The 28,000-nt window shown below is 53.3% G+C and overlaps 1 protein-coding gene across 32 annotated transcripts in view; it reads left to right on the top strand.

The window, feature by feature from the left end:
* LOC132245805 (B-cell receptor CD22-like) overlaps positions 1 to 25,923 on the top strand; it is a 29,766-nt gene extending 3,843 nt beyond the window's left edge. For 6 of the 32 annotated variants that reach the window (XR_009457534.1, XR_009457535.1, XR_009457542.1 and 3 more), the window contains exons 5-17: positions 68 to 1,142; positions 1,980 to 3,119; positions 13,241 to 13,339; positions 13,774 to 14,115; positions 14,352 to 14,597; positions 14,833 to 15,105; positions 15,754 to 16,002; positions 16,447 to 16,543; positions 18,077 to 18,131; positions 18,470 to 18,620; positions 19,385 to 19,448; positions 20,191 to 21,279; positions 22,117 to 25,923. Coding sequence is in view for 6 of the 32 variants with exons in the window: in XM_059718795.1 (XP_059574778.1) it covers positions 12,259 to 12,529; positions 13,241 to 13,339; positions 13,774 to 14,115; positions 14,352 to 14,597; positions 14,833 to 15,105; positions 15,754 to 16,002; positions 16,447 to 16,543; positions 18,077 to 18,131; positions 18,470 to 18,620; positions 19,385 to 19,434 (1,833 nt within the window). In the remaining 26 variants the exon portion in view is untranslated. Of the gene's footprint in view, positions 1 to 67; positions 1,143 to 1,979; positions 3,120 to 5,683; positions 5,789 to 12,187; positions 12,530 to 13,240; positions 13,340 to 13,773; positions 14,116 to 14,351; positions 14,598 to 14,832; positions 15,106 to 15,753; positions 16,003 to 16,446; positions 16,544 to 18,076; positions 18,132 to 18,469; positions 18,621 to 19,384; positions 19,464 to 20,190; positions 21,455 to 22,116 lie in introns of those variants that run through there. The other 26 variants (XR_009457543.1, XR_009457538.1, XR_009457544.1 and 23 more) reach the window with 24 other exon arrangements.
* The last annotated feature ends 2,077 nt before the right edge of the window (positions 25,924 to 28,000 follow it).

The following is a 28,000-nucleotide window of genomic DNA, read 5'->3' as shown; positions in this document are numbered from 1 at the left end:
TAGCCCCGCCAGCCTGACCCTTGGTGCTAGTCCCCAGCCTAATGCCCAGTGGCTTTTCCCCCCCTAGACCAACCCTGACAACGTCCAATACTCCACTGTCAAGATCCAACCAGCCCCGCAGAGCCGCGCACCTGCCTTAGGCCTTACCTGCGACTGTGCCAACATCAAGCACTACGCGTCAGCCGTGGGCAACCCCATCACCCGTAGCCTGGCACCAGTCTCAGGAGTGGGGACTGGGGGTCACAGCCTGGGATCAGTGATGGGAGAGAAGATCAGTGGAGCTTTATGGGTGGAAGGGGCTATGTTGGCTGGAAATAGGCTCAGGTGAGGGAGATTCCCTGCTCTCCATCATTGCTGACCTCGTGAAGGAACACCTTAAGAGGCTGGACACCTTCAAGTCAGCTGGCCCTGATAGCCTACACCCCAGGGTACACAAGCAGCTGGCGTGCATCATAGCCCAGTCCCTGGCACAGATCTTTGAGAACTCCTGGCACTCTGGTGAAGTGCCCGAAGATTGGAAGAAGGTCAGTGTGGTGCCTATCTTCACGAAAGGGAGGAAAGTGGATCTGGCAAACTACAGGCTCAGCAGCTTGACCTCTATCCTGAGGAAGGTCTTAGAAACGATTATTAAAGAGGCCATTCTTAACTGACTGGCCGTCGGCAATGTGGCAGAAGGCCACCTCTTGTTTCTCCCCAAAAACTCTGCTCTGTGACAGTTTGTTAACATGGGCCCTGCAGAGGGTACACACCTTACCCTATGTAACCTAAGCTGGATACATTCCTGACGGAGGGGGGAACCTGCTCCCTCTGCCCACGTGACTGGCATCACATACCTAGGTGAGGGGCTTGGGTTCCCTGGGGAGCTAGGAACTGCCAGTCTGCCCAGAAACTAGTGATGCATTTCAAATTGGTTGGCTGACAGCCAACAGGTGTTGGCCTCCATTGGACCAGGTAAATGAGGTCATAAGCGCTATATAAGTTAAGGACTGCCCAGGAGGAGGAGGGGGCAGCAGCCATGAGGAAGACTCAGAGACAGAGAAGAGCTGGACCACCTGAAACTTGCTCTCTCTCTCTCTCAAAACTCATGATCAAGGAACTGCCTGCCTCCAGGGGGAATCTCCACCTGCCTCTGCATGATCCTTGTGAGTAAGCTACCTGAGATCTAACTAGATACATAGCTTGCAGTAACTCAGATGCGTGATCAAAGGCTACCCAGCCATGCCAGTTTGCTCTGTGGGATTTCTCTGATACTGCTTTATCCTGTACCCTAGTCCAACCCTACTCCTTGTAACCAATAAAGTTCTCCTTTGTACCTAGCATGGGAGACTTAATCGGAGTGGGTCTAGGTTATGACTTGGGGTCCCCTTGGTTCGGCTGACTAAGGGAGACCGCTACTTGTGCTTCTGACTGAGAGAAGCACCCCCAAGTGCTTGAAGTGCGTCAAGTACCCTCGAGGGATACTATGTCTGTGTTTCCCAGGATGCACAGAGCCAGAATAAAGCCCAGCCCTGGGTGGTGGCAGTTTTTACCCCAGGCTACCGGGTGTGCTCCAGGAAGGGGTTTGGCCAGACATGAGGCACCCCCAGGAAGGCACTTGGACCCTGGAAGGTGGTCGGGCGTGGTGAGGTGGATGGCTCAACGCAGGAGCCCACCACGCAACCTTCTAGTCAGCTGGCCCTGATAGTCTAAACCCCAGGGTACTCAAGGAGCTGGCAAGCATCATAGCTCAGACCCTGGCACGGGTCTTTGAGAACTCCTGGTGCTGTGGTGTGGTCCCTATCTTCAAGAAAGGGAGGAAAGTGGATCTGGTAAACTCCAGGCCCATCAACCTGACCTCTATCCTGGGCAAGGTCTTAGAAAAGATTATTAAAGAGGCCATTCTTAACAGACTGGCTGATGGCGACATCCTGAGGGATACCCAGCACGAGTTTGTTGCAGGTAGGTCTTGCTTGACCAATCTTATTTCCTTTTATGACCAGGTGACCTATCACCTGGACAAGGGAGAAGAGATTGATGTCATATATCTTGACTTCAAAAAGCCTTCGATCTGGTATCCCATGATCACCTCTTGGCGAAACTGGCCAACTGCGGCTTTGGGTCCACCACGATCCGCTGGCTGGGGAATTGGCTCCATGGTTGGACCCAGAGGGTGGGGAGTGATGGAAGTCAATCATCGTGGTGCCCTGTGACCAGTGGGGCTCCCCAAGGCTCTGTCCGTCCCCTGTAGCAGAAAGCCCCCTTTTCCTCTCACCTGTAGTTGCTCTCCCTTCTTTGGATATCTTTCTCTTCTACCTTTTCTTCCTTCCTCTTTCTTTCAGTATAAGATAAGGAATTGTGTTTTAAAGTTTGTATGTGTGTATTTTGTATCTCCCCTTGTATTTTGATATTTTTATCTATTTGTGTGCCATGCCATTGCTCTTGTAGCTTATATTTTATACTCCTCACCTTTTAACTAAATGTGTTTAGTTTCAGAAATAAGTTATACATTGTAACAATGTTAACAAGGGCAGGAATCAAACTGCGGTTTCCCTGTATCAGGCGGGCCCCTGAAAGAGCGAGTGAATCAGTGATTGAATGTGTAACACTGTAGCAGGCGGAAATTAAAACCTAGGAAAACCGCAGATCAATCAAGGGAAGAACTCAATAGGAGACAATGTAACAGCCGGGAATTCTCTAAACTTTACTGTTCAAGGGCTAGAAACCCTGGTCTGAGATAATCAACACCGGGGACCAACTTTTGGGGCTGAATATCTCCAGATCGACTGCTCCCAGAGCCCTATTCAAAATTCATCAACGGACTCCCAAACCTGCATGTACATGCGGACGACCCCTGGGGCTGACAGATGCCATCCAGTAGCCACCGAGGGGGAAGTCCCACGAGGGTCAATGACCCCTGGATTGGGCAAACCTGAAAACTGGGGAGTCACCAAAGTCTGGCAAGGACAGATAAAAAGCAGTGCAAAGTGACCCTCAGCAGCGCCCTCTTGATCTCCAACTTGACCAGCACCCGACCTGTCCAGCCAGAAGGACCAGCCGGCGACCCCCTTCTGGAGGATAACACCACGCTGGAAGAAGCCTCAACTGGCCATCGACGGTAGACTCCAGCGCCTATGAGATAGGTATACCCGACTCTTGTAACTCGCTACTGCGTGTGTGCGTGTGCGTGTGTGTGTGTGTGTGTGTGTGTGTGTGGGGACCAGCCCCAAGGCTTATGATTTGACTTCATTACAGTGTTTCAATCTGCCTAATAAACCAGAATTTTAAGGACTCCCAGTTGGACATTTGCAGCCAACAGACCTATATTGTTCGACATCTTAATGATGTGGACATTGGAGTCCGAAGTGGACTGGCCACGTTTGCTGATGATACCAAACTCTGGGGTAAAGCATCCGCACCTGAGGAAGGAGGGTGTTCCAGGCTGACCTCGACAGGCTCAAGAAATGGGCGGACGAGAACCTGATGGTGTTTAACACTGAAAAAATGCAAGGTTCTCCACCTTGGGAGGAAAAACCTGCAGCATCCTTATAGGCTCGGCAGTGCTATGCTGGCTAGCGCTACAGATGAAAGGGACTTGGGGCTCACAAGATGAACATGAGCCTTCAATGTGATGCTGCGGCTAGTTAAATGACGAAAATGCTGGCTTGCATCCATAGATGCTTCTCAAGCAAATCCTGGGATGTCATTCTCCCATTGTACTCGGCCTTGGTGAGGCTGCAGCTGGAGTACTGCGTCCAGTTTTGGGCTTCACAATTCAAAAAGGATGTGGAGAAGCTTGAAAGAGTCCAGAGGAGAGCCACACGCATGATCAGAGGTCAGGAAAACTGATCTTATGATTACAGGCTGAGAGCCATGGGGCTTTTTAGCCTGGAAAAGTGCAGGCTCAGGGGCGATCTGATGGCCACCTATAAGTTTATCAGGGGTGCGCGCCAGGATCTGGGGGAACAATTGTTCACCAGAGTGCCCCAAGGGATGACAAGGTTGAATGGTTATAAACTACTGCAAGACCGTTTCAGGCTGGACATAAGGAAGAATTTCTTTACTGTCTGAGCCCCCAAGGTCTGAAATAGCCTGCCATTGGAGGTGGTACAAACACCTACATTGAACACCTTCAAGAGAAATTTGGATGCCTATTTTGCTGGGATCCTATGACCCCAGCTGACTTCCTGCCCCTGGGGCAGGGAGCTGGACTCAATGATCTTCTGAGGTCCCTTCCAGCCCTAATGTCTATGAAATTTTCTCCCCATTTTCTGAGTCCCATGGTCCCTAGGGCATTGAATCATGCTAATTAGGCTCTGTTATGAATTGATTGCCTTAGACCTGGCTTCTCAGGACAGCTAAGTACAATGTAAGCCTCTTTTAACAAGGTGTGGATAATGGTGTGCAATGTAAGAAGCTTTAACAAGGCCTGAGTGGCAGTCTGGAGTAGTGCAAGTTATTAATGAGGTTTGGACAGCTATGCAGTTTTGAATGAGGTATGGACTGAATGTTGGCACAAAATGTAATAGGCTTTAATGAGGCATGGAAGGTGGGACAAAATACTTGTGTGCTTTTAAGGAGATGTGCCTAAACAGAAGCAAGTGGTTTTTAATGAGGTGGGGGTGGTCACACAGACTGTAACAAGCTTTAACAAGGCAGGGATGGTGGGGCCAAATGTTGTAATGCTTTTAAGAAAGTGTGGGCTATTGATCATTAACTAGATATAATGTGCTATGTAATAAGCCTTACCAAGGCTTGGGGAGCAGAACATAATGTAACAAGCCTTAATGAGGTGTGGACAGCTATTTCCCCACCCTTTGTTTGAAATTTCCAAATGGAAATCCATGGCGTTTCCTATTTGCATAATTGACCTACCTACCCATCTTCCCTACAGGCCTCTTCAGTGGCTGAGATTTTAGGCATTGTAATAATAATGAGTAATGTGTATTTTACCCTAACTTGTATCTGCCTTGGGTGGGCATCTTTCTGGGGTGATTTTAGAGCAGAGGTTTAGAACAGGGGGAACAGATGCCCCTTTCCAAGCCCACTGTTGTTCTTCCCCGTGTGATTCCTTTTTGCTTTCAACTAAAGCCCCATCCTATGCAGAAAGAGAGAGAAGAAAGAGAAGGAGAAATCAGTGTCTTTGCTGCCTGACACTATGGATGATTTGTGTGGTGGATAACACAGAGGATGCCTGAGCACTGTCAGAAGAGAAACAAGTTCTGGGTCATAACCATGGGCTCAGGGCATGAAGGCTAGAGACAAGGCAATGCCTGCAGCCCCAGTCTCCAGCTAGTTTGAGCAGATGTTTTTCAGGCAACCCCTCTAGAACAGAGCTGGCAGATTCTTCTGCCCCCCAGGACACACATGGACCGTGGGGCTCCTTGTGGGCTGGATACGCACCTGGGAACACAGCCGTCTGGGGACAAACACAGGCACATATCATCTGTGGGGCTCTACCCTAGATTTTAGTGGCACGCGTCACCCCCACTCACCCCAGCTTCTCTAGGAGCCCTGGCGGGTGGGTACAAGTGTATCCATGGGCTGTATGTTTGACACCCCTACTCTAGGACTTTGTGTGTAGCACGTACTCACAGGATGGGTGGATCAATGAACCGGTCGCTATCCAAGGCTGCAGGTAGAAATACCTTGAAGCAGACGACAGAGAGAAGGGGTTGATTGGTAAAATATCATTTCTTTCCTTCAGAGTACAAAATCGGCTGGATGAAAGGCATTATACGCTCGGGCATCTCACCAAACACTGGCCTGTGCCGAGACTGATGTGAGCCTGGGATTAAAACCGTTCTCCTGATATGTTTGCTAGTTTTCATTCCACTAGCCACATCTACCATATCACACAGACATTCATATATGTACACAGACAGAGAGAGAGAAGATCCTAAAAAGTTATGAAGAGAAATTCCTGGCTTCCTTTATTTGTCCTTGTTTACATGTAGCTTGGGTGTACGTGGGTTTGTACTTCCCTCTCCAATTGAGGGAATTATTGGCAGGGCAGTGTGCTGTGGAGGGACACAACAGCCCAGTGGCCTTCTTCTCCTATAGAGTCAGATCCAGCCCATCAATTACTTAACTATATACAGATTTATGATCACAACAAAACCATTAAGGGTAAGGACATATATATAATCTATGTATAAGTTTACAAAACAGTAAACCCTATAATATATTGGGGTTGGGGGGTGGGGGGAGGGCTTCCCTGTGGGGACCCTCTCTCCAGGGTAACTTATTGCTACTCCGCAGTCCCGGAGGGTTGCCTCTTGTTCTCCAGGTCACGCTATGTCCCTGCCGGGTTTTTTGGCCGCCTGACTCTGCTGCCGCCGTCCTGGCTTAGGGCCACAGGCACTGCTGTGTGTAGTGGGAGCTTTGCCTTGTGCTAGGGGTTGGAGGCCTGGACAGCCATGTGCAGCACCAGGGCTTGGTCTGTTTCCGGACCCTCTGGGCTGCGTCGTCAAATGAAAGCTGTTTTCTCTTTATCAGCTTCCTGCAGAGGAATCTGATAATACCCACTATGCAGGTCAAGTACAGAAAATGACTTGCTGCCCACCAGACAATGCAGGGCTTTCTGTACTCGCGGGACTGTGTACTGGTCCATCACAGTGCGTGCGTTAAGGTGCGGTAGTCAATGCACAGTCTCAGACTCCCATTCCTTTTTGGTACAAGGACTATGGGGGAGGCATAAGGGCTCGTCGATTCCATGATAATCTTGTGATCCAGCAACTCTTGCAAGTGGTGCCTGACCTCCTCCATCTTGGCTAATAGGATATGGCAAGACCTCTCGAGGAAAGGATGTGGGTCGCTAAGGCAGATCTGATGCTCGACACCCTTAGCCTCCCCCATGTCCCACTCATGCAGGGAAAAAACATTGGATCTGCTCTGGAGTTTCTCTCGGAGCCAAGCCTTTCATGCCTCAGGCACAGGGGAGTCCCCAAAGAAAAATCTTGGAGCCGACAAGTGGGGAGTCACCTTGCAGCATCCAGCCTACCACTTCAGCTACCCTTACAGTAGGCACCTTCTGCCCCGGGTGCACCACAACATCCCCCATGGTGGGGTTGACCACAGTAACTTTAACTGGACTCTTGTTCAGACCTTGGGTTTCAAACACCCCTTCTGGAACCTTCGAAGTCCCTGGTGCCTCTCTCCCAGGGTAGGTCTCTGCCACTACCAGCCCTGCTTGCTGGGGTTGCTGCTCCCACTTACAAACTGTGGGCAGAGCCCACTGACCTTTCCCGAGGATCCTCTGAGGGGTAACCCCAGAGAAGTCTAAGGTCCCCAGGGCCTGGGAGCTAGTTCCCATACCCCTCTGTTCCCACCTGGCATAGGCATCAGAGCACAGGGTATGCATTTTAAGCTGTTTCTGATAGCTTGGGCCTACCTGCTGCCTACAGTACTGGGCCAACACCCAGAATATGCTGGAGTTAATCCCAGTGATAAGAGAGATGCCCTTCATCCACCCCAAATCGGGGCATATCAGTGCAACCGTGCATACCTCTTTCTCTATCCTGGCCACAGACGTGGGAAACTTTATTCATAAGGAAACATAACCACTATTGGGGTAGGGGTCCTGCCTCAGTCCACAGAGCCCCAGACCCATGAAAGGGTGCAATGGCAAGTGCCTGAAATGTTCCCTATAAAAAGACTCAAACAGAACGGTGACTTGGGATCTGCTATCCAGAATAGCGCGACATTCACACCCATTCACCTTAACTGGGACCTCAGCCCTAGGTCCCACTAATCCCTCTGGCAGGGAGTTCAGGGCTGGGGTTTGGGAGCCTGATGGGGCCCGGAGCGGAGGCGACACCCTTGCTCTGCCCCTTCCCTGTTTCCCGTCTCCCACTGGGTCTTCAACCGTTGGAATACCAGGTCTGGGTTCTCCGGCTGTGTACATCCTCGGGCCAAGTGACCGTAGTCCCTGCACCTATAACAGAACCCTGGTTTTTGAGAGTGGTTCCTTACCCTGGGCCTGACCGGAGCATGAAGGCTTGGTCGGGTTTGCACCCCAGGAGGGGCCCTGCTGACAGCAGCCGCTAGTATTGGGGACAGGGACTCTTCCTTAGTCCTTGGAGGGGCTTCCTCTTGGGGAGTTACCGCCAAGAGCCGGCTAATGGGTCCCCATTGAGGTGAAACATCCTCTGGAGCCCACGTAACTTCTCTCAAGTGGAGGATTTCTTCCTCCTCCCGTACGTCTTCTATAAGCTGGCCAAACCTGGGAGGGTTATTTTTACGTTCAGCCGAACTGAGATCCCTAACGAGGGGTAGACTATAGTGGGCCCCTATTTGTACTTGCTGGAGCCTTGTACGGTCGGCTTCAGTCACACTGAGGGCTCCTCAGGCCACCACCCGCTGTAGCACCTGTTCCAGTCGAAGAAGCGATGAGGAAACAGCCTCGCCCTTGCGCTGGAAAGTGCTGAGCAGTTCATAATAGGCCACTCCGCCTGGGTGGATCATCCGAACACATCTCGCAGTGTCTGGAGGCGCTGGTGAGTGGTAATGCTGGGCTGCTGGAGCTTGGCTGTCCTGATTACCCCAAATGCCGGTTCTCGCAGCACATCCAAAAGATGACGACATTTTTCTTCGTCTGGTATTTGCCATGTCACGAGAGTCTCTTGTACATGGGCAGCCCAGGATTCAAATCCCTCCTCTCCGGTGGGGACTGGGAGGTTCCCAGAAAAGTTTCTTAGTCTTTTATATGCAGCCCAGTCATTGGAGGAGCTGGTCACCTCCTTAAGGACCTGCTGCATAGCCACAACCCATTCCTGGGTGATCCTGGGTGAGGCTGTTACCCCACTGGTTCCAGGGAGTTCCCTGGCATCGTCTCTTTCTGGTGCCTGGGGCATGTTTTCTCCTCGCTTGACTCTATAGGGGTATAGAGCACTTCACAAAATTAAGCTCCTGCCAATAAAATCCCGGACAAGCCCCCAAAATGTAGCCTGGGTGTACATGGGTTTGTACTTCCCTCTCCAATTGAGGGAATTATTGGCAGGGCAGTGTGCTGTGGAGGGACACAACAGCCCAGTGGCCACCTCCATCCCCTATAGAATCAGATCCAGTCAATCAATTACTTAACTATATACAGATTTATGATCACAACAAAACCATTAAAGGATAAGGACATATATATAATCTATGTACAAGGTTACAAAACAATAAACCCTATAATATATATATAGGACCTAATATATATATAGGATTGGTAGATGGGCTCCACCAATCAAAAGAGCAGGATCTCAAGCCTGGGTTTCAACCCAGGCTCTGAAAGATGAGCCTGCTACGTACAGAGAAACCAAGAATGGAAGGACATTTTTACAAACTCTTTAGTATAAATGAATTGGGATGTGAATTCGGCATTTCAGTGACGGGGCTTTCACAGGGCACTGGTGCAGGTGTGAGCTCTGGAATGGCACAGGAAGTAGGATTTCTCTTCCATTGGGAAATGCAGTGATTTTGTTTTGTTTTGACACTTGATGATCTTCCAAGAATGGAAAATTTCACTTCTTTTTCCCTCCTGGCTTCTCCGTTTGTATGAAATTGAGGTTAAAAGAAAAAAATTAATTTCCAAATTAGAACTGAAAATGTTCTCTTCTAAATATGAGTATATGTTATTATAGCAGCAGGATGTTGGATGCCCTGACCCCCCTGCTTTGCCTATGGCAGGCTTGGGTGTGATGTCTTTTGTTGTGTGAGGGTCGATGGTGTTTTTACTAAAATTTACTAACTAATGGATCTGGGTAGAACGTGGTTTGTACAGGGCTGATCTTGCCTTAGGTAAGGGGGCTGAACTAGTTGTAACCTCTGGCAGGTCCCTTCTAGCCCCTATTCTCCGAGTCACAAAAAAACCCATACATGTAAACCATAACATGGTGAAATCACAAAAAAGGGCAATTTTCATCACATGCACAAGAAGGCTAAGGGCACCCAGGGCTGCACTGGTAGGAGCATTGCCAGCAGATCCACAGAAGTGATTCTTCCCCTCACTTCAGCACTGGTGAGGCCCTTCTGGACTCCAGTGTCCAGCTGTGGGATTGAAGAGAGTCCAGCGGAGGGCAAGAAAGAAGGTTCAGGGGCTGGGGAGCTGGACGGGTGAGGAGAGGCTGTGAGAAATGCACTTATTTAGTCTGGAGGAGAGAAGACTGAGGGGGGATGTAATAGCAGCCATTAATTGCAAGTGCGGTTGCAAAGAGGATGGAGCTGGACTATTCTCAGTGCTGGCAGATGCCAGAACAAAAAGCAATGGGCTCAAGCTGCAGCAAGGAAAGTTGAGGTTGGATATTAGGAGAAACTTTAATGACAAGGGTAGTAAGGCACTACCCAAAGAGGTGATGGAAACTCCATCCTTGGAGGTTTTGGAGCCCTGGGTAGCTGAAGCCTTGGCTGGGATGATGTAGCTGGAGCTGGTCTTGCTTGAAGCAGGGGGCTGGACTAGATGAGACCTCCTGAGCTCCCCTCTGACCCTCATTTGCATTGATTTCATAGACATTAGGGCTGGAAGGGACCTCGGAAGATCATCGAGTCCAGCCCCCCGCCCAATGGGCAAGAACTCAGCTGGGGTCAAAGGATCCCAGCAAGATAAATGTCCAAATGCTTCTTGAAAGTGTCCAGAGTAGGTGCTTGCACCACCTCTGGTGGCAGTCTGTTTCAGGACTTGGGGGGTCAAACAGTAAAGAAGTTTTTCCTTATGTCCAGCCTGAAATGTTCTTGGAGGAGTTTATGACCATTGGACCTTGCCATCTCCTGGGGTGCCCTGGTGAACAGGTGTTCCCCCAGATCCTGATGCACACCCCTTGTGTACTTATAGGCTGCTAGCAAGTCACCCCTGATCTGTGCTTCTCCAGGCTGAAGAGTCCCATAGCTCTCAGCCTCTCTTCATAAGGCCTCTTCTCATGCCCTCTGATCATGTGCATGGCTCTCCTCTTTCAAGCTTCTCTACATCCTTCCTAAATTGTGGAGCCCAGAATTGAATGCAGTACTTCAGCTGCAGCCTCACTGAGGCCAATACAGCAGGAGGCTGACATCTTGCTTGAGATGCATCAGTAGATGCAAGCCAGAGTTTTGTTCACTTTGCCAGCTGTGGTGTTGCATTGGTGGCTCATGTTCATCTTGTGGTCAGTCATGACCCCCAAGTCTCTTTTGGTCATGGTGCTAGCAAGCATAGCATTGCTGAGTCTATAAGTATGATGCAGGTTTTTATTCCTGAGGTGGAGTACCTTGCATTTCTCTGTATTGAATGCCATCAGGTTTTCATTTGCCCACTTTGCAAGCCTATTGAGGTTGGCCTGGATCACCAGCCTATCCTCAAGTGTGGAGACTCTTCCCCAAATTTTGGCGTCATTAGCAAACTTGGCCAGTTTGCTTTTGACATGAGTGTCCAGATCATATATGAAGACATTAAAGAGTACAGGTCCAACAACAGAGCCTTGCGGGACAACACTAGTCACTGAGTCACTAGTCACTAGTTTTCCATAATTCTGTGCTCTCAGGGCTCTTCAAGGAGCAGCCCTGGCTACTATCCTCTCCTACTGCCCCAGTGTGGACGTGGCCCTGTAGATTTAGCCCCTCAAGTCAGCGTGGGGGTATAGAAGAGGCATTTGGTGGGGCATGGGCTTGTCTTGGGGTCCCTGGGGGCTGCAGGTTGGGAATGAGGGGCACGACTAGGGCTAACAGGACAGGCAGCTGCAGGTTGGGAGTGAGGGACACCAGCGGGGCTGGGCGGGGGCAGGGGGCTGTGGGTCAGGAGTGAGGGGCACCTGCAGGACTTGGGGTTGGGGATGTGTGTTGGCAGTGAGTGGCACTGGTGTGGGGGGTGGGGGAGCGCGGCAGGGGGAGGAAGGAGTGGACAAAGAACAGAAGGAAAGAGAGAGAGAGAATGGCGGAACGAGTGGCCTGCCGGGGAGGGGTGCGAAGGGGGTAGAGAAAAAGTGTGTGTGTGTGTGTCCCAGGTGCCTGGGTTCCATATGTGTGTGTCCATCTCAGACACCTGGGTTCCATGTATGCAAGTGTGTGTCCACACCGGACACCAAGATCCATGTGTGTGTCCCGGACACCTGGGCTCCATGCGTGCATGTGTGTACCTAGCCAGGGTGGGTCTGGCTTTGGGGCTTTACTTGTAGGTGTGTGTCTGGAGACTATTGACAGACCACAATGCACCAGGCTGAAACCCAATTAAGGGCTGCTGCTTCGTTAGGCCTGTTGTCGCTAGAGGCTTCCAGGCTCCTGTTTCCTTTCACTGGCTCTGGTACGGGGGTGCAGGTTGTGTGTGTGTGTGTAATGGGGCCAGGAGAGAACGCAGGCATCCGGGCTCCCAGCCCCCACTCTCCTCCCAGAGTTGCAGAGCACCCAGGCGGCCGGGCGTGTGCTCTAACCACTGGCCCTCCCAGCTGCCACCTCAGGGGTGTGGCCTATTGCAGCCTTTCCTGCCCCGAGTCACAGTGCAGGGTGCACAGTGCTGGGCGCAGCTGGGAGGGGTCCTCTGCCTGGAACCCCCCTGCCTGGTGGAGCCAGCGCCTGGACTGGGACAGGAGCCTGAGACCCAGGACAGGTAGGACCCTCAGCCAGGATTGGGGCCACCTGGGTGCCAGACAACCCTCCCCCCACCCCCCAGGGCTCCAGACACTTGGGATCTCTCTCTACCATGGGAGGGAAGGGGGGTCGGAGGGTTCAGAGCCGGGGGTGCAGGGAGCCCGGACACCCGGGTTCTCCAGAGGGGAGCCAGGTCTGGGGTAGCGCGAAGGATTTGGAGCCTGGAAACCCAGGTCCTCCTCATACCCCCAGTGCCACCGCCCAAAGGCAGGCTCTGAGCACAGTGGGGGGATGGGGATGCCGATGTGGGGCCCATATCATGAGGCTGGTGATAATATCTTGCTGTCACAAGGGAAAGAGGTGGAAGTGGTGACGGGGCTGTGGCTGGCAGCCAAGGGGGTGGGCCCTGGGGGATGGCGCTGCTCCCTGGCCCCTGCATAGATCTTCAGTGTCCCCTTGGGACTCCAGGGGGCACTGGGCTGGGGGGAGCAAGGTGCGGGGGGCTCTAGAGGGCACTGTGCAGTAGCCAATGGGGCCGCCCAGGGGGTGCCAGGTTGGTATCAGTCCAGCTGGGGCTGCAGTGGCCAACGGGGACCACTAGGGGACATTAGACATGTTGCAATATCTCCGGTCTGGGGGGTACTCGGGGGTGCTGTGCTGGACCGTGGGGCGGGGAGAGGGGGGGCCTCTGGCCAGGTCCCAGCCCCTTCCCCAAATCTTGTGCCCTCAGCTGGAACCCTGTTCACTTCAGCTGCCCCTGCCCTGATGGCCTCCTGGCACTGGAACTACGTGGCCATGGTCCTGCTGACCCCCCTCGGCCTGCTGGGAGGTGAGTTGGGTGCCCGGAGGCCTGGGTTCCTTCTCCCTCTGTGGTCTGGGGGAGTTAGAGCTGGGGGGCTCTGGGAGCCTGGACACCTGGGTTCTCCCCTGGACCTGGACCTGGACCTAGGTCAGCACCGTATGTAGACTCCTGGCAGCCCCGGGTGAACTTTTAGTATCATCTCCCTTTGCCAGGGATAATGATAATAATAATCAAACAACGGGGGAAAAATTACCATTTTCAGGCCCCTTTTCTGTCCGGGCCCTGGGCCAGGATACTTGGGTTCTCCCCTGAACTCAGGACCTGGATACCAGGGTTCTCCACCAGACCTAATTCCTATGAGAATTAGGCTCCAGGAGATGGTGACCAGGGGATTTGGGCTTCTGGCTCTCTTGGGGGGAGGTTGCCCCGTGTCACATTCTGGCTGCTCTGCTTCCTGCCAGGTGCTGACCTTAAGGACTGGGTTGTGGCCCTCCCAAAAGACCCCATGGATGTGCAGGAGGGCTCCTGCGTGACCCTCGAGTGCAGCTACAACATCCCTCTGGGGAAGGACATTGGAGCTGTGTGCTGGAAGCAGAATAGAGTCATTATTGCTTATCACTCAGACAAGGCTTATGTTGATGCGGCCTTCAAAAACCGGACCTGGTCCTTCAGCAAACACCCGGGCAACTGCTCTCTGCAGCTCATGGGGCTGCGCCTAGGGGATCAGGGTACCTACCAGGTCTGCACTGGGAAAGGGAATGAAGAGTGGTGCAGCCCTGGGGCCGTGCAGCTCCGTGTGACTGGTAAGCAGGTCCCAACTGCCCCACTGGCCGCATCTGTGAGGGGAGGGCAGCCCCAGAGCTGGCTCTGTTACCTCCGGCCCACCAGCCCCGTCTCTGGCCTCCTCAACTATCCCAGAATTCAGTGCTGCTAATGGGATGGTCTGGGACAGTTGGGATGCATCTGGCCCTTGTGAGTTGCTCTGGAGACTGGATCCCCCCCAGGGCCCAGCCTGGCTCATGGGCATCTCTCCTCCCAGCCCACCCATGCCGTCCTAGCCTGAAGACACCACGGGGACAGGGGTCCCTCTCCTGCTCCGTGCAGCCTGACTGCCAGGGATCCCCTGTCTGGGACAAACGGGATGACCAGAGGATCCCGGCTGGGATGGGGAACAGCTCGCTGCAGGTGTCCCCATCCCAGCTGGGTCCTAACATGATGCTGAGCTGCCGGGTGGATGGACACAGAGACCAGTGCAGCCCTGAACAGAACCAGCCCCTACAACTAGGTGAGCTCTTCTATGAGGTCTCCCTCAGCCCAGGAACTTGGGCACCTGGTTTCTCTCCCACTCTGGGGGCTGTGGGGGTGAGTGCAGAGGGGCCTGGGACACCTGGGTTACCTGGGAAGGCAGTGGTGTTGGTGGGTTAGAGCACTGGGGCTCAGAGTCAAGGAACCAAGCTCCTTCGCTCTGAACCCAGCTTCAATGCCAGGCCCTGACCCCGGTCTTGGCCGCTCACCCCCAGGGAATCTGCACTTGAAGATCTTTCTCCCGGGGGCAAAGCAAGTGGTGAAGGAACATGACTATGTCACCATGCGCTGCTTGGATGCCACCCGGATCCCCGTGGCCAGGTACTTCTGGACGCATGGGGACAAGTGGCTGCAGGAAAGAGGGCAGAATTTGCACATCAGCGACACCAGCACTGCTCATGGAGGTGTCTACACTTGCAGCATCTGGGTCTCCGGCCCCGGGTGGGCGTTCCTGGTCTCCTCTGGCAACAAATCCATCACGGTTCATTGTGAGTGTTGGGAGCCCCTGAGCCCAGCTCGAGGTCCTATCCTACCTTGTCCCCACCGCAGCCGCCTTATGGCTACTCCAGAGCTCTTGGCAGTAAACCCTGAATTCAGTGAGTGCTGCTGGGACATTACCTGACTGACCTGGGGCTTTTCATGACCTCCTCAAGCTTGCCCCGGCTCTGACCAAGACCTGCCCTAGCTCTGACTGGGGCACTCTGGAGAGCAGTTCCTGCCCCCTGCTCCTGCCCTGGCCCAGCCTGGTTCTGTCCTGGACCCTCACCCTGTCCCATGTCTCCCCTCCACCCACCCTGTGCCCCCAAATCTGTGTCCATCCTGCCCGCTCTATAATGTTCCCCATGTCCCCATCTCTCCCTCGATGCCCCATGTGCCAGGGCTGCGGGAAACGAGGGGAGGAGAGGGGTGGAGGGCTGGGCTGTGTCTGCTCAGTGCCTTATGGGGAATCATCTTCCTCCCTGGGGCCAGCCACCTCCATAGTATCAGCAGAGAACATGATGAGTGCCACTGAAGGATTCACAGGACACATAAATGGACAGTGCCCAATAACTGTGCTCACAACACAGCAGAGAAGGGCACAAAACCAAGCTCTTCTAGACTCCTTTAAATGCTGTCTTCTCTCCTGCCTCTTACAGATGCCCCTAAGGGGGTTAACATCACGCCTCCGTCCCCATCCAAGCTGAGTGAAGGGGAGTATCTGATCTTAACCTGCCATTTCAACAGCAGCCTCCCCGAGGTGGTCACCTACAACTGGTACAAGGACAGCATGGAGTGGAAGGGGTCCCAGAAGATACTGAAGGTTGGAGCAAAGGATGCTGGGATATATCACTGTGTGGTGCAGAACGAGGTGGGGCCCACAGAGTCTTCCAGAATCACCATTCGGGGTAAGTGCCTGAGCTGGGCGCCCAGTGCGAGAGCAGGGGGATCTTTCTGGCTGCATCTTACAGAGGTTGAGAGCCACCTGGGTGCCTGGGGTCAGTGGGTGTGGGTGTGGGTGTGTGCGTGCGCGCGTACCCTGGACGCCTGGGTGCTGTCTGTATGTGTGGGATGGGCTGGGCTGGGCTGGCAGTGTGTCCCAGACACCGGGGGTGTGGGTGTGGGAATATGTGCCTTGAGACACCCCTGTCCCCTGCTAAGCAGGCCATCTCAGTTGCTCTTGAGTGTGCCCATCTGTGCCCGTCTAGGGGAGCAATCACCCTGCCCACCCACCTGTCCTAGCCCCCTCTACCACCCACCCACCCACGCCGGGGGAGAGTCTCCCTTCTCTCCTACCCTGGTGCAAAGCCGGGGTTTGCCAGCCCTCCCGCACCCTCCTTTCTCCCTTGCAGCCTCCTCCCAAGGGCTGGTTTCCGCTTTGGCCGCCGGCATCAGCGGTGCCGTGTTCCTGCTGCTTCTGCTGGGGCTGGGGCTGGCTCTGGCCTGCAGGTACTTGTGTTACACGGTGCGGGGCGGGGGTCCCGTCCTGCTCCGTCACCGTCGCCAGCAAAGGCACGTGCGCAGTGACCGCGCCCCGTGGCTGGGACGCCAGGAGGCAGAGGGTTCAACTAGGCTCGCCGCGGGGCGGGCGCTAAAGGGCTTTAAGGGGCTAACGGGGGCGGGGGGGGGGGTGAAAGGGGGTTGAAGACTGGAAGGGCTGAACGGGTTTTTGAGGGCTGAGATGGGGTTCAAAGGGGGTCAAATGTGTTTGTAAAGCCTTTAAAGGGGTCTGGAAGGGGTTGGGGAAGGGGCTTCGCAGGTTTAGACGGGTTTGAAGGCGTGGGATGGGCTGCAGTGAGCTTGTAAGGGGTTGAAGGGGGCGTGACGAGGGGCTGCACGGAGGCTGAAAGGCTCTGCCGTGGTCTCCGTGGGGCTTGCCAGCCCCGGGCACTGCTATTTAAAGGCTCATCAAGGGCTAGTAAGGTTTTCAGTGAAAGAGAATCTGCCCCTTCCCCAAAGCCCCTGTTTCCAGCTGGAACAGCATCAGGTTTGGGGTGTGTGCCGAGCAAAGGCGGCAGACGGGGAACCGGCGGGGCTGCCTGCGCCCTGCCCGGGCGGCGGGCGGCGGGCGGCGGCCGGACTACGCCTCCCACAATGCTCCAGCGCCGCGGCCCCGCGGTGCATCGTGGGAGATGTAGTCCCGCCGCGGCCGCCGCCGCCGCCGCCGGTTGCGTGCCGGCACGCGCGGGAGCCGGCCTCGCCGTGCGGGGAGCGCGACGGGGGCGAGGGTCGCGCTCAGTCGTGCTGGGCGGGGTGCGGCCGCCCGCGCCGAGCTGCTGCTGTGACGGGTTTGGGGCCAAGCCACCCCTCCTCTGGTGGCTTATAAGTAAGATCCCCACAGCCGGGGGGGCGGGCATGGGGCTGTTTTGGCCCCGTTTTCTGCCCTGCCCCAGTTTTTATGTGAATTTGGGGCCTTTTTACATCACTTCAGTGGTGTAAGGAGGTTCCTAGGCTGAAGCACGAGGGTTTCTGCAGCATGCACTTGGTGCAGAGACAACCCCACCTGTTTCCAGCTGGAAACGGGCTGAGGTTATAGGTCAAAAGGGGCATTTTTAGAGGTCTCTTGGGGCAACAAGCAGATTTTGGGATCCTAGAAGCCTTTGGCCATTTTCTGGAGGGAAGAAATCTGATGAGAAAGCCTAGAAAGGATTGGTTTAGAAGGGAACACCGTTGGGGGCTTTTTTTTTCCAGCCACAAAAGGCAGATTTGGGAACATCAAAACCATTTTGGGCAAGGACGAAATAGGGTGAAAAAGCCCCTGGAAGGTTCACTTCCCGGTTTTCCATGCCAAATTACTGTAGTGTTTTGCCTGGAAGCAACTGCAAGTTTTTTTCCTGTATAACAGGGAGGAAATGAATGCTACTCATTAAAACAAGCATATGTTTTCAATCCAGGGGTGGGATTTGGGGTGATACCACCGAGCTCATGTGTTAGAGGGTTTTGTTCCTAGCCAAATACTTGTCGTCTGTTTTTTATGTGCAGGAAGAAATGGGGGAGAAAGCAAAGCAAGGCCACCATGGCAGGACGCTACAGCCCAGTGAGTGAAGGGGAAAGGCCGCAGCCGTCTCCCAGCTCCGAGAGGGGAGGGGTGTCTACAGGTTGGAGCAGGAGTGGTTGGGGGCCTGGACGCCTGGGGTCTCCCCCTGATCTCGGAGGGGAGCAGGGGGTAAAGTGCGTGAGAGTTGGGGGACAGAGAGCCCGGACACCTGGGGTCTCCCCCGACCTGGGATGCGGGGGGCACAGAGCCTGGACGCCTGGGGTCTCTCCTGAGCTCTGCAGTGTCCGGATGAGGGTGGTGTAGAGCCACAGGGCTGGATGCTCAGACTCCTGGTTTCCTGGGCTGCTGTGTCACCCTCCCCTTCTCCCCCGCCGCAGGCCCAGGTGGACGCCCCGATGTCAGAGCTGACGTACAAGAACATAGAGCAGTACGAGCCAGTTGATGCGGGTCCCCAGGATGCCCCTGAGCTGGGCAAGGAGCAGCTGGACATGGATACCCCCCCGAATCTTCCACAGCGCAGATGGGGAGGTAGTGTGCTAGTGCTCTCTGCTCAGGGGAATTGTGTTTTGGGGGGGCGGGGGAGGTGTCTCAGACACCTGGGGTTTGTGTGTGTGTGTGTGAGACCCAGATGCCTGGTTTGTATATACGTACATGTGTCAGGCACCTGGGCTTTGGGGGAGGTGGGGTGTGCATATACGCACTACAGGTGCCTGGGTGCGGGGTGGTGGGGATGTATGGGACACCTGGGTTTTGCGGGGTGTGTCTTGGATGCCTGGGCAGGGGCGGAGTGTGAGAGACATGGTTCAAGGGGTGTGTGTGTGTTTTGGATGCCTGCGTTCTCTTTGTGTGTGCATGCGTGTGCACAGGCACATGTTCCAGATGCCTGGGTTCTTTGTGAGTGTCCAAACATGCAGATGTGCGTGTGTGTGTTTGCACGTGTTCCAGGTGCCTGTGTTCTTTGTGTGTGTGTGTGAGTGTATGTTGAGGGTGCCTTGATGGAGGTGAAAAAACATTGCCATTCTCTCACCCCCTGTCCATGACGGTGCTCCTGAATCAGGCCTGGATCACCACTCCCCCATGCCTCCAGCCCTTGGTCCTTAGACCTCAGACCACGCTGTGATGTCTCCCCTAGCCCCACAATCCCACTGCCTGCCTTCCTTCCTGTGCAGCTCCGCTGGCGGGGCGGGAACTGCAATGCTCCATAGCTCCCTAAGGGCTGGGTGGTGAAGGCCCTTCTCCACCCCTGCACCTACCCCAGTAACATGTCCCTGTCTCATTTCCCCCCTACCCAGCAGAGCCACAGGGAACAGCAAGGCAGCCACCATCTACAGCCAGCCCATGAAGACAGCCCCCAAGGTGAGCAGCTCGCTGGTATGTCCCAGGAGCCTGGGCGCCTGGGCTCCACCCCTGCTCTGGGAGGGGAAGTGGGGTGTGAGGGGGTGGGTAAGAGCAGGGGGCTGGGAGCCCAGATGCATGGGCTCTGTGCAGCTCTGGGAGGGGAGCGAGGACTTGGGGGTTAGAACGGGGAGCCCAAACACCTGGGTTCTCTCCCCAGCTCTGCCCCGATGTCACCCTGTTGGAGCACAATTGGGCCCTTTTAGCTTTCAGGCTGGACTAGGGTGAGCTCAGTGCCAGGGATGGGGTGGAAGGTGGGGGAGACATGAGCTGGCCCCTCTCCCTCCCCGAGCAGATGGACTGGACGCTAACACAGCTGGAGTGATGTCAGTCCCAGCTGGGGTGGGGTGGGGGCAGAGGGGATCGCAGCTCCATGCAGGGTATATCAGAGCTGCTAGGGCAGCAAAGACGTTTAATCCAGGACCTAGGGTTGCGAGGCACTGGCCCCAGTCCACCCCCCACCTCATGGTAGCACTGGCTTCTGCTGCTTGAGCTTGGGCTGGGGGGACAGGGGGGGAAGGTCTGGCAGCAGTAGTCAGGCTCTTTCCTTCTCCCAGTCCTCTCCCAGAGCTGACACTCTTCAGAGCAGAGCTGGGGAGGGATCCCAAATGTCCTGGCTCCCAGCTCCTCATGCTGTAGCCCCGCCAGCCTGACCCTTGGTGCTAGTCCCCAGCCTAATGCCCAGTGGCTTTTCCCCCCCTAGACCAACCCTGACAACGTCCAATACTCCACTGTCAAGATCCAACCAGCCCCGCAGAGCCGCGCACCTGCCTTAGGCCTTACCTGCGACTGTGCCAACATCAAGCACTACGCGTCAGCCGTGGGCAACCCCATCACCCGTAGCCTGGCACCAGTCTCAGGAGTGGGGACTGGGGGTCACGGCCTGGGATCAGTGATGGGAGAGAAGATCAGTGGAGCTTTATGGGTGGAAGGGGCTATGTTGGCTGGAAATAGGCCCAGGTGAGGGAGATTCCCTGCTCTCCATCATTGCTGACCTCGTGAAGGAACACCTTAAGAGGCTGGACACCTTCAAGTCAGCTGGCCCTGATAGCCTACACCCCAGGGTACACAAGCAGCTGGCGCGCATCATAGCCCAGTCCCTGGCACAGATCTTTGAGAACTTCTGGCACTCTGGTGAAGTGCCCGAAGATTGGAAGAAGGTCAGTGTGGTGCCTATCTTCACGAAAGGGAGGAAAGTGGATCTGGCAAACTACAGGCTCAGCAGCTTGACCTCTATCCTGAGGAAGGTCTTAGAAACGATTATTAAAGAGGCCATTCTTAACTGACTGGCCGTCGGCAATGTGGCAGAAGGCCACCTCTTGTTTCTCCCCAAAAACTCTGCTCTGTGACAGTTTGTTAACATGGGCCCTGCAGAGGGTACACACCTTACCCTATGTAACCTAAGCTGGATACATTCCTGACGGAGGGGGGAACCTGCTCCCTCTGCCCACGTGACTGGCATCACATACCTAGGTGAGGGGCTTGGGTTCCCTGGGGAGCTAGGAACTGCCAGTCTGCCCAGAAACTAGTGATGCATTTCAAATTGGTTGGCTGACAGCCAACAGGTGTTGGCCTCCATTGGACCAGGTAAATGAGGTCACAAGGGCTATATAAGTTAAGGACTGCCCAGGAGGAGGAGGGGGCAGCAGCCATGAGGAAGACTCAGAGACAGAGAAGAGCTGGACCACCTGAAACTTGCTCTCTCTCTCTCTCTCTCTCTCTCTCTCAAAACTCATGATCAAGGAACTGCCTGCCTCCAGGGGGAATCTCCACCTGCCTCTGCATGATCCTTGTGAGTAAGCTACCTGAGATCTAACTAGATACATAGCTTGCAGTAACTCAGATGCGTGATCAAAGGCTACCCAGCCATGCCAGTTTGCTCTGTGGGATTTCTCTGATACTGCTTTATCCTGTACCCTAGTCCAACCCTACTCCTTGTAACCAATAAAGTTCTCCTTTGTACCTAGCATGGGAGACTTAATCGGGGTGGGTCTAGGTTATGACTTGGGGTCCCCTTGGTTCGGCTGACTAAGGGAGACCACTACTTGTGCTTCTGACTGAGAGAAGCACCCCCAAGTGCTTGAAGTGCGTCAAGTACCCTCGAGGGATACTATGTCTGTGTTTCCCAGGATGCACAGAGCCAGAATAAAGCCCAGCCCTGGGTGGTGGCAGTTTTTACCCCAGGCTACCGGGTGTGCTCCAGGAAGGGGTTTGGCCAGACATGAGGCACCCCCAGGAAGGCACTTGGACCCTGGAAGGTGGTCGGGCGTGGTGAGGTGGATGGCTCAACGCAGGAGCCCACCACGCAACCTTCTAGTCAGCTGGCCCTGATAGTCTAAACCCCAGGGTACTCAAGGAGCTGGCAAGCATCATAGCTCAGACCCTGGCACGGGTCTTTGAGAACTCCTGGTGCTGTGGTGTGGTCCCTATCTTCAAGAAAGGGAGGAAAGTGGATCTGGTAAACTCCAGGCCCATCAGCCTGATCTCTATCCTGGGCAAGGTCTTAGAAAAGATTATTAAAGAGGCCATTCTTAACAGACTGGCTGATGGCGACATCCTGAGGGATACCCAGCAGGGGTTTGTTGCAGGTAGGTCTTGCTTGACCAATCTTATTTCCTTTTATGACCAGGTGACCTATCACCTGGACAAGGGAGAAGAGATTGATGTCATATATCTTGACTTCAAAAAGCCTTCGATCTGGTATCCCATGATCACCTCTTGGCGAAACTGGCCAACTGCGGCTTTGGGTCCACCACGATCCGCTGGCTGGGGAATTGGCTCCATGGTTGGACCCAGAGGGTGGGGAGTGATTGAAGTCAATCATCGTGGTGCCCTGTGACCAGTGGGGCTCCCCAAGGCTCTGTCCGTCCCCTGTAGCAGAAAGCCCCCTTTTCCTCTCACCTGTAGTTGCTCTCCCTTCTTTGGATATCTTTCTCTTCTACCTTTTCTTCCTTCCTCTTTCTTTCAGTATAAGATAAGGAATTGTGTTTTAAAGTTTGTATGTGTGTATTTTGTATCTCCCCTTGTATTTTGATATTTTTATCTATTTGTGTGCCATGCCATTGCTCTTGTAGCTTATATTTTATACTCCTCACCTTTTAACTAAATGTGTTTAGTTTCAGAAATAAGTTATACATTGTAACAATGTTAACAAGAGCAGGAATCAAACTGCGGTTTCCCTGTATCAGGCGGGCCCCTGAAAGAGCGAGTGAATCAGTGATTGAATGTGTAACACTGTAGCAGGCGGAAATTAAAACCTAGGAAAACCGCAGATCAATCAAGGGAAGAAATCAATAGGAGACAATGTAACAGCCGGGAATTCTCTAAACTTTACTGTTCAAGGGCTAGAAACCCTGGTCTGAGTTAATCAACGCCGGGGACCAACTTTTGGGGCTGAATATCTCCAGATCGACTGCTCCCAGAGCCCTATTCAAAATTCATCAACGGACTCCCAAACCTGCACGTACATGCGGACGACCCCTGGGGCTGACAGATGCCATCCAGTAGCCACCGAGGGGGAAGTCCCACGAGGGTCAATGACCCCTGGATTGGGCAAACCTGAAAACTGGGGAGTCACCAAAGTCTGGCAAGGACAGATAAAAAGCAGTGCAAAGTGACCCTCAGCAGCGCCCTCTTGATCTCCAACTTGACCAGCACCCGACCTGTCCAGCCAGAAGGACCAGCCAGCGACCCCCTTCTGGAGGATAACACCACGCTGGAAGAAGCCTCAACTGGCCATCGACGGTAGACTCCAGCGCCTATGAGATAGGTATACCCGACTCTTGTAACTCGCTACTGCGTGTGTGCGTGTGTGTGTGTGTGTGTGTGTGTGTGTGTGTGGGGACCAGCCCCAAGGCTTATGATTTGACTTCATTACAGTGTTTCAATCTGCCTAATAAACCAGAATTTTAAGGACTCCCAGTTGGACATTTGCAGCCAACAGACCTATATTGTTCGACATCTTAATGATGTGGACATTGGAGTCCGAAGTGGACTGGCCAAGTTTGCTGATGATACCAAACTCTGGGGTAAAGCATCCGCACCTGAGGAAGGAGGGTGATCCAGGCTGACCTCGACAGGCTCAAGAAATGGGCGGACGAGAACCTGATGGTGTTTAACACTGAAAAAATGCAAGGTTCTCCACCTTGGGAGGAAAAACCTGCAGCATCCTTATAGGCTCGGCAGTGCTATGCTGGCTAGCGCTACAGATGAAAGGGACTTGGGGCTCACAAGATGAACATGAGCCTTCAATGTGATGCTGCGGCTAGTTAAATGACGAAAATGCTGGCTTGCATCCATAGATGCTTCTCAAGCAAATCCTGGGATGTCATTCTCCCATTGTACTCGGCCTTGGTGAGGCTGCAGCTGGAGTACTGCGTCCAGTTTTGGGCTTCACAATTCAAAAAGGATGTGGAGAAGCTTGAAAGAGTCCAGAGGAGAGCCACGCGCATGATCAGAGGTCAGGAAAACTGATCTTATGATTACAGGCTGAGAGCCATGGGGCTTTTTAGCCTGGAAAAGTGCAGGCTCAGGGGCGATCTGATGGCCACCTATAAGTTTATCAGGGGTGCGCGCCAGGATCTGGGGGAACAATTGTTCACCAGAGTGCCCCAAGGGATGACAAGGTTGAATGGTTATAAACTACTGCAAGACCGTTTCAGGCTGGACATAAGGAAGAATTTCTTTACTGTCCGAGCCCCCAAGGTCTGAAATAGCCTGCCATTGGAGGTGGTACAAACACCTACATTGAACACCTTCAAGAGAAATTTGGATGCCTATTTTGCTGGGATCCTATGACCCCAGCTGACTTCCTGCCCCTGGGGCAGGGAGCTGGACTCAATGATCTTCTGAGGTCCCTTCCAGCCCTAATGTCTATGAAATTTTCTCCCCATTTTCTGAGTCCCATGGTCCCTAGGGCATTGAATCATGCTAATTAGGCTCTGTTATGAATTGATTGCCTTAGACCTGGCTTCTCAGGACAGCTAAGTACAATGTAAACCTCTTTTAACAAGGTGTGGATAATGGTGTGCAATGTAAGAAGCTTTAACAAGGCCTGAGTGGCAGTCTGGAGTAGTGCAAGTTATTAATGAGGTTTGGACAGCTATGCAGTTTTGAATGAGGTATGGACTGAATGTTGGCACAAAATGTAATAAGCTTTAATGAGGCATGGAAGGTGGGACAAAATACTTGTGTGCTTTTAAGGAGATGTGCCTAAACAGAAGCAAGTGTTTTTTAATGAGGTGGGGGTGGTCACACAGACTGTAACAAGCTTTAACAAGGCAGGGATGGTGGGGCCAAATGTTGTAATGCTTTTAAGAAAGTGTGGGCTATTGATCATTAACTAGATATAATGTGCTATGTAATAAGCCTTACCAAGGCTTGGGGAGCAGAACATAATGTAACAAGCCTTAATGAGGTGTGGACAGCTATTTCCCCACCCTTTGTTTGAAATTTCCAAATGGAAATCCATGGCGTTTCCTATTTGCATAATTGACCTACCTACCCATCTTCCCTACAGGCCTCTTCAGTGGCTGAGATTTTAGGCATTGTAATAATAATGAGTAATGTGTATTTTACCCTAACTTGTATCTGCCTTGGGTGGGCATCTTTCTGGGGTGATTTTAGAGCAGAGGTTTAGAACAGGGGGAACAGATGCCCCTTTCCAAGCCCACTGTTGTTCTTCCCCGTGTGATTCCTTTTTGCTTTCAACTAAAGCCCCATCCTATGCAGAAAGAGAGAGAAGAAAGAGAAGGAGAAATCAGTGTCTTTGCTGCCTGACACTATGGATGATTTGTGTGGTGGATAACACAGAGGATGCCTGAGCACTGTCAGAAGAGAAACAAGTTCTGGGTCATAACCATGGGCTCAGGGCATGAAGGCTAGAGACAAGGCAATGCCTGCAGCCCCAGTCTCCAGCTAGTTTGAGCAGATGTTTTTCAGGCAACCCCTCTAGAACAGAGCTGGCAGATTCTTCTGCCCCCCAGGACACACATGGACCGTGGGGCTCCTTGTGGGCTGGATACGCACCTGGGAACACAGCCGTCTGGGGACAAACACAGGCACATATCATCTGTGGGGCTCTACCCTAGATTTTAGTGGCACGCGTCACCCCCACTCACCCCAGCTTCTCTAGGAGCCCTGGCGGGTGGGTACAAGTGTATCCATGGGCTGTATGTTTGACACCCCTACTCTAGGACTTTGTGTGTAGCACGTACTCACAGGATGGGTGGATCAATGAACCGGTCGCTATCCAAGGCTGCAGGTAGAAATACCTTGAAGCAGACGACAGAGAGAAGGGGTTGATTGGTAAAATATCATTTCTTTCCTTCAGAGTACAAAATCGGCTGGATGAAAGGCATTATATGCTCGGGCATCTCACCAAACACTGGCCTGTGCCGAGACTGATGTGAGCCTGGGATTAAAACCGTTCTCCTGATATGTTTGCTAGTTTTCATTCCACTAGCCACATCTACCATATCACACAGACATTCATATATGTACACAGACAGAGAGAGAGAAGATCCTAAAAAGTTATGAAGAGAAATTCCTGGCTTCCTTTATTTGTCCTTGTTTACATGTAGCTTGGGTGTACGTGGGTTTGTACTTCCCTCTCCAATTGAGGGAATTATTGGCAGGGCAGTGTGCTGTGGAGGGACACAACAGCCCAGTGGCCTTCTTCTCCTATAGAGTCAGATCCAGCCCATCAATTACTTAACTATATACAGATTTATGATCACAACAAAACCATTAAGGGTAAGGACATATATATAATCTATGTATAAGTTTACAAAACAGTAAACCCTATAATATATTGGGGTTGGGGGGTGGGGGGAGGGCTTCCCTGTGGGGACCCTCTCTCCAGGGTAACTTATTGCTACTCCGCAGTCCTGGAGGGTTGCCTCTTGTTCTCCAGGTCACGCTATGTCCCTGCCGGGTTTTTTGCCCGCCTGACTCTGCTGCCGCCGTCCTGGCTTAGGGCCACAGGCACTGCTGTGTGTAGTGGGAGCTTTGCCTTGTGCTAGGGGTTGGAGGCCTGGACAGCCATGTGCAGCACCAGGGCTTGGTCTGTTTCCGGACCCTCTGGGCTGCGTCGTCAAATGAAAGCTGTTTTCTCTTTATCAGCTTCCTGCAGAGGAATCTGATAATACCCACTATGCAGGTCAAGTACAGAAAATGCCTTGCTGCCCACCAGACAATCCAGGGCTTCCTGTACTCGCGGGACTGTGTACTGGTCCATCACAGTGCGTGCGTTAAGGTGCGGTAGTCAATGCACAGTCTCAGACTCCCATTCCTTTTTGGTACAAGGACTATGGGGGAGGCATAAGGGCTCGTCGATTCCATGATAATCTTGTGATCCAGCAACTCTTGCAAGTGGTGCCTGACCTCCTCCATCTTGGCTAATAGGATATGGCAAGACCTCTCGAGGAAAGGATGTGGGTCGCTAAGGCAGATCTGATGCTCGACACCCTTAGCCTCCCCCATGTCCCACTCATGCAGGGAAAAAACATTGGATCTGCTCTGGAGTTTCTCTCGGAGCCAAGCCTTTCATGCCTCAGGCACAGGGGAGTCCCCAAAGAAAAATCTTGGAGCCGACAAGTGGGGAGTCACCTTGCAGCATCCAGCCTACCACTTCAGCTACCCTTACAGTAGGCACCTTCTGCCCCGGGTGCACCACAACATCCCCCATGGTGGGGTTGACCACAGTAACTTTAACTGGACTCTTGTTCAGACCTTGGGTTTCAAACACCCCTTCTGGAACCTTCGAAGTCCCTGGTGCCTCTCTCCCAGGGTAGGTCTCTGCCACTACCAGCCCTGCTTGCTGGGGTTGCTGCTCCCACTTACAAACTGTGGGCAGAGCCCACTGACCTTTCCCGAGGATCCTCTGAGGGGTAACCCCAGAGAAGTCTAAGGTCCCCAGGGCCTGGGAGCTAGTTCCCATACCCCTCTGTTCCCACCTGGCATAGGCATCAGAGCACAGGGTATGCATTTTAAGCTGTTTCTGATAGCTTGGGCCTACCTGCTGCCTACAGTACTGGGCCAACACCCAGAATATGCTGGAGTTAATCCCAGTGATAAGAGAGATGCCCTTCATCCACCCCAAATCGGGGCATATCAGTGCAACCGTGCATACCTCTTTCTCTATCCTGGCCACAGACGTGGGAAACTTTATTCATAAGGAAACATAACCACTATTGGGGTAGGGGTCCTGCCTCAGTCCACAGAGCCCCAGACCCATGAAAGGGTGCAATGGCAAGTGCCTGAAATGTTCCCTATAAAAAGACTCAAACAGAACGGTGACTTGGGATCTGCTATCCAGAATAGCGCGACATTCACACCCATTCACCTTAACTGGGACCTCAGCCCTAGGTCCCACTAATCCCTCTGGCAGGGAGTTCAGGGCTGGGGTTTGGGAGCCTGATGGGGCCCGGAGCGGAGGTGACACCCTTGCTCTGCCCCTTCCCTGTTTCCCGTCTCCCACTGGGTCTTCAACCGTTGGAATACCAGGTCTGGGT

Source organism: Alligator mississippiensis, chromosome 15 (assembly GCF_030867095.1).
Source record: "Alligator mississippiensis isolate rAllMis1 chromosome 15, rAllMis1, whole genome shotgun sequence".
Lineage (NCBI taxonomy): Eukaryota > Metazoa > Chordata > Crocodylia > Alligatoridae > Alligator > Alligator mississippiensis.
This window is presented reverse-complemented; position numbering and strand designations above follow the sequence as displayed.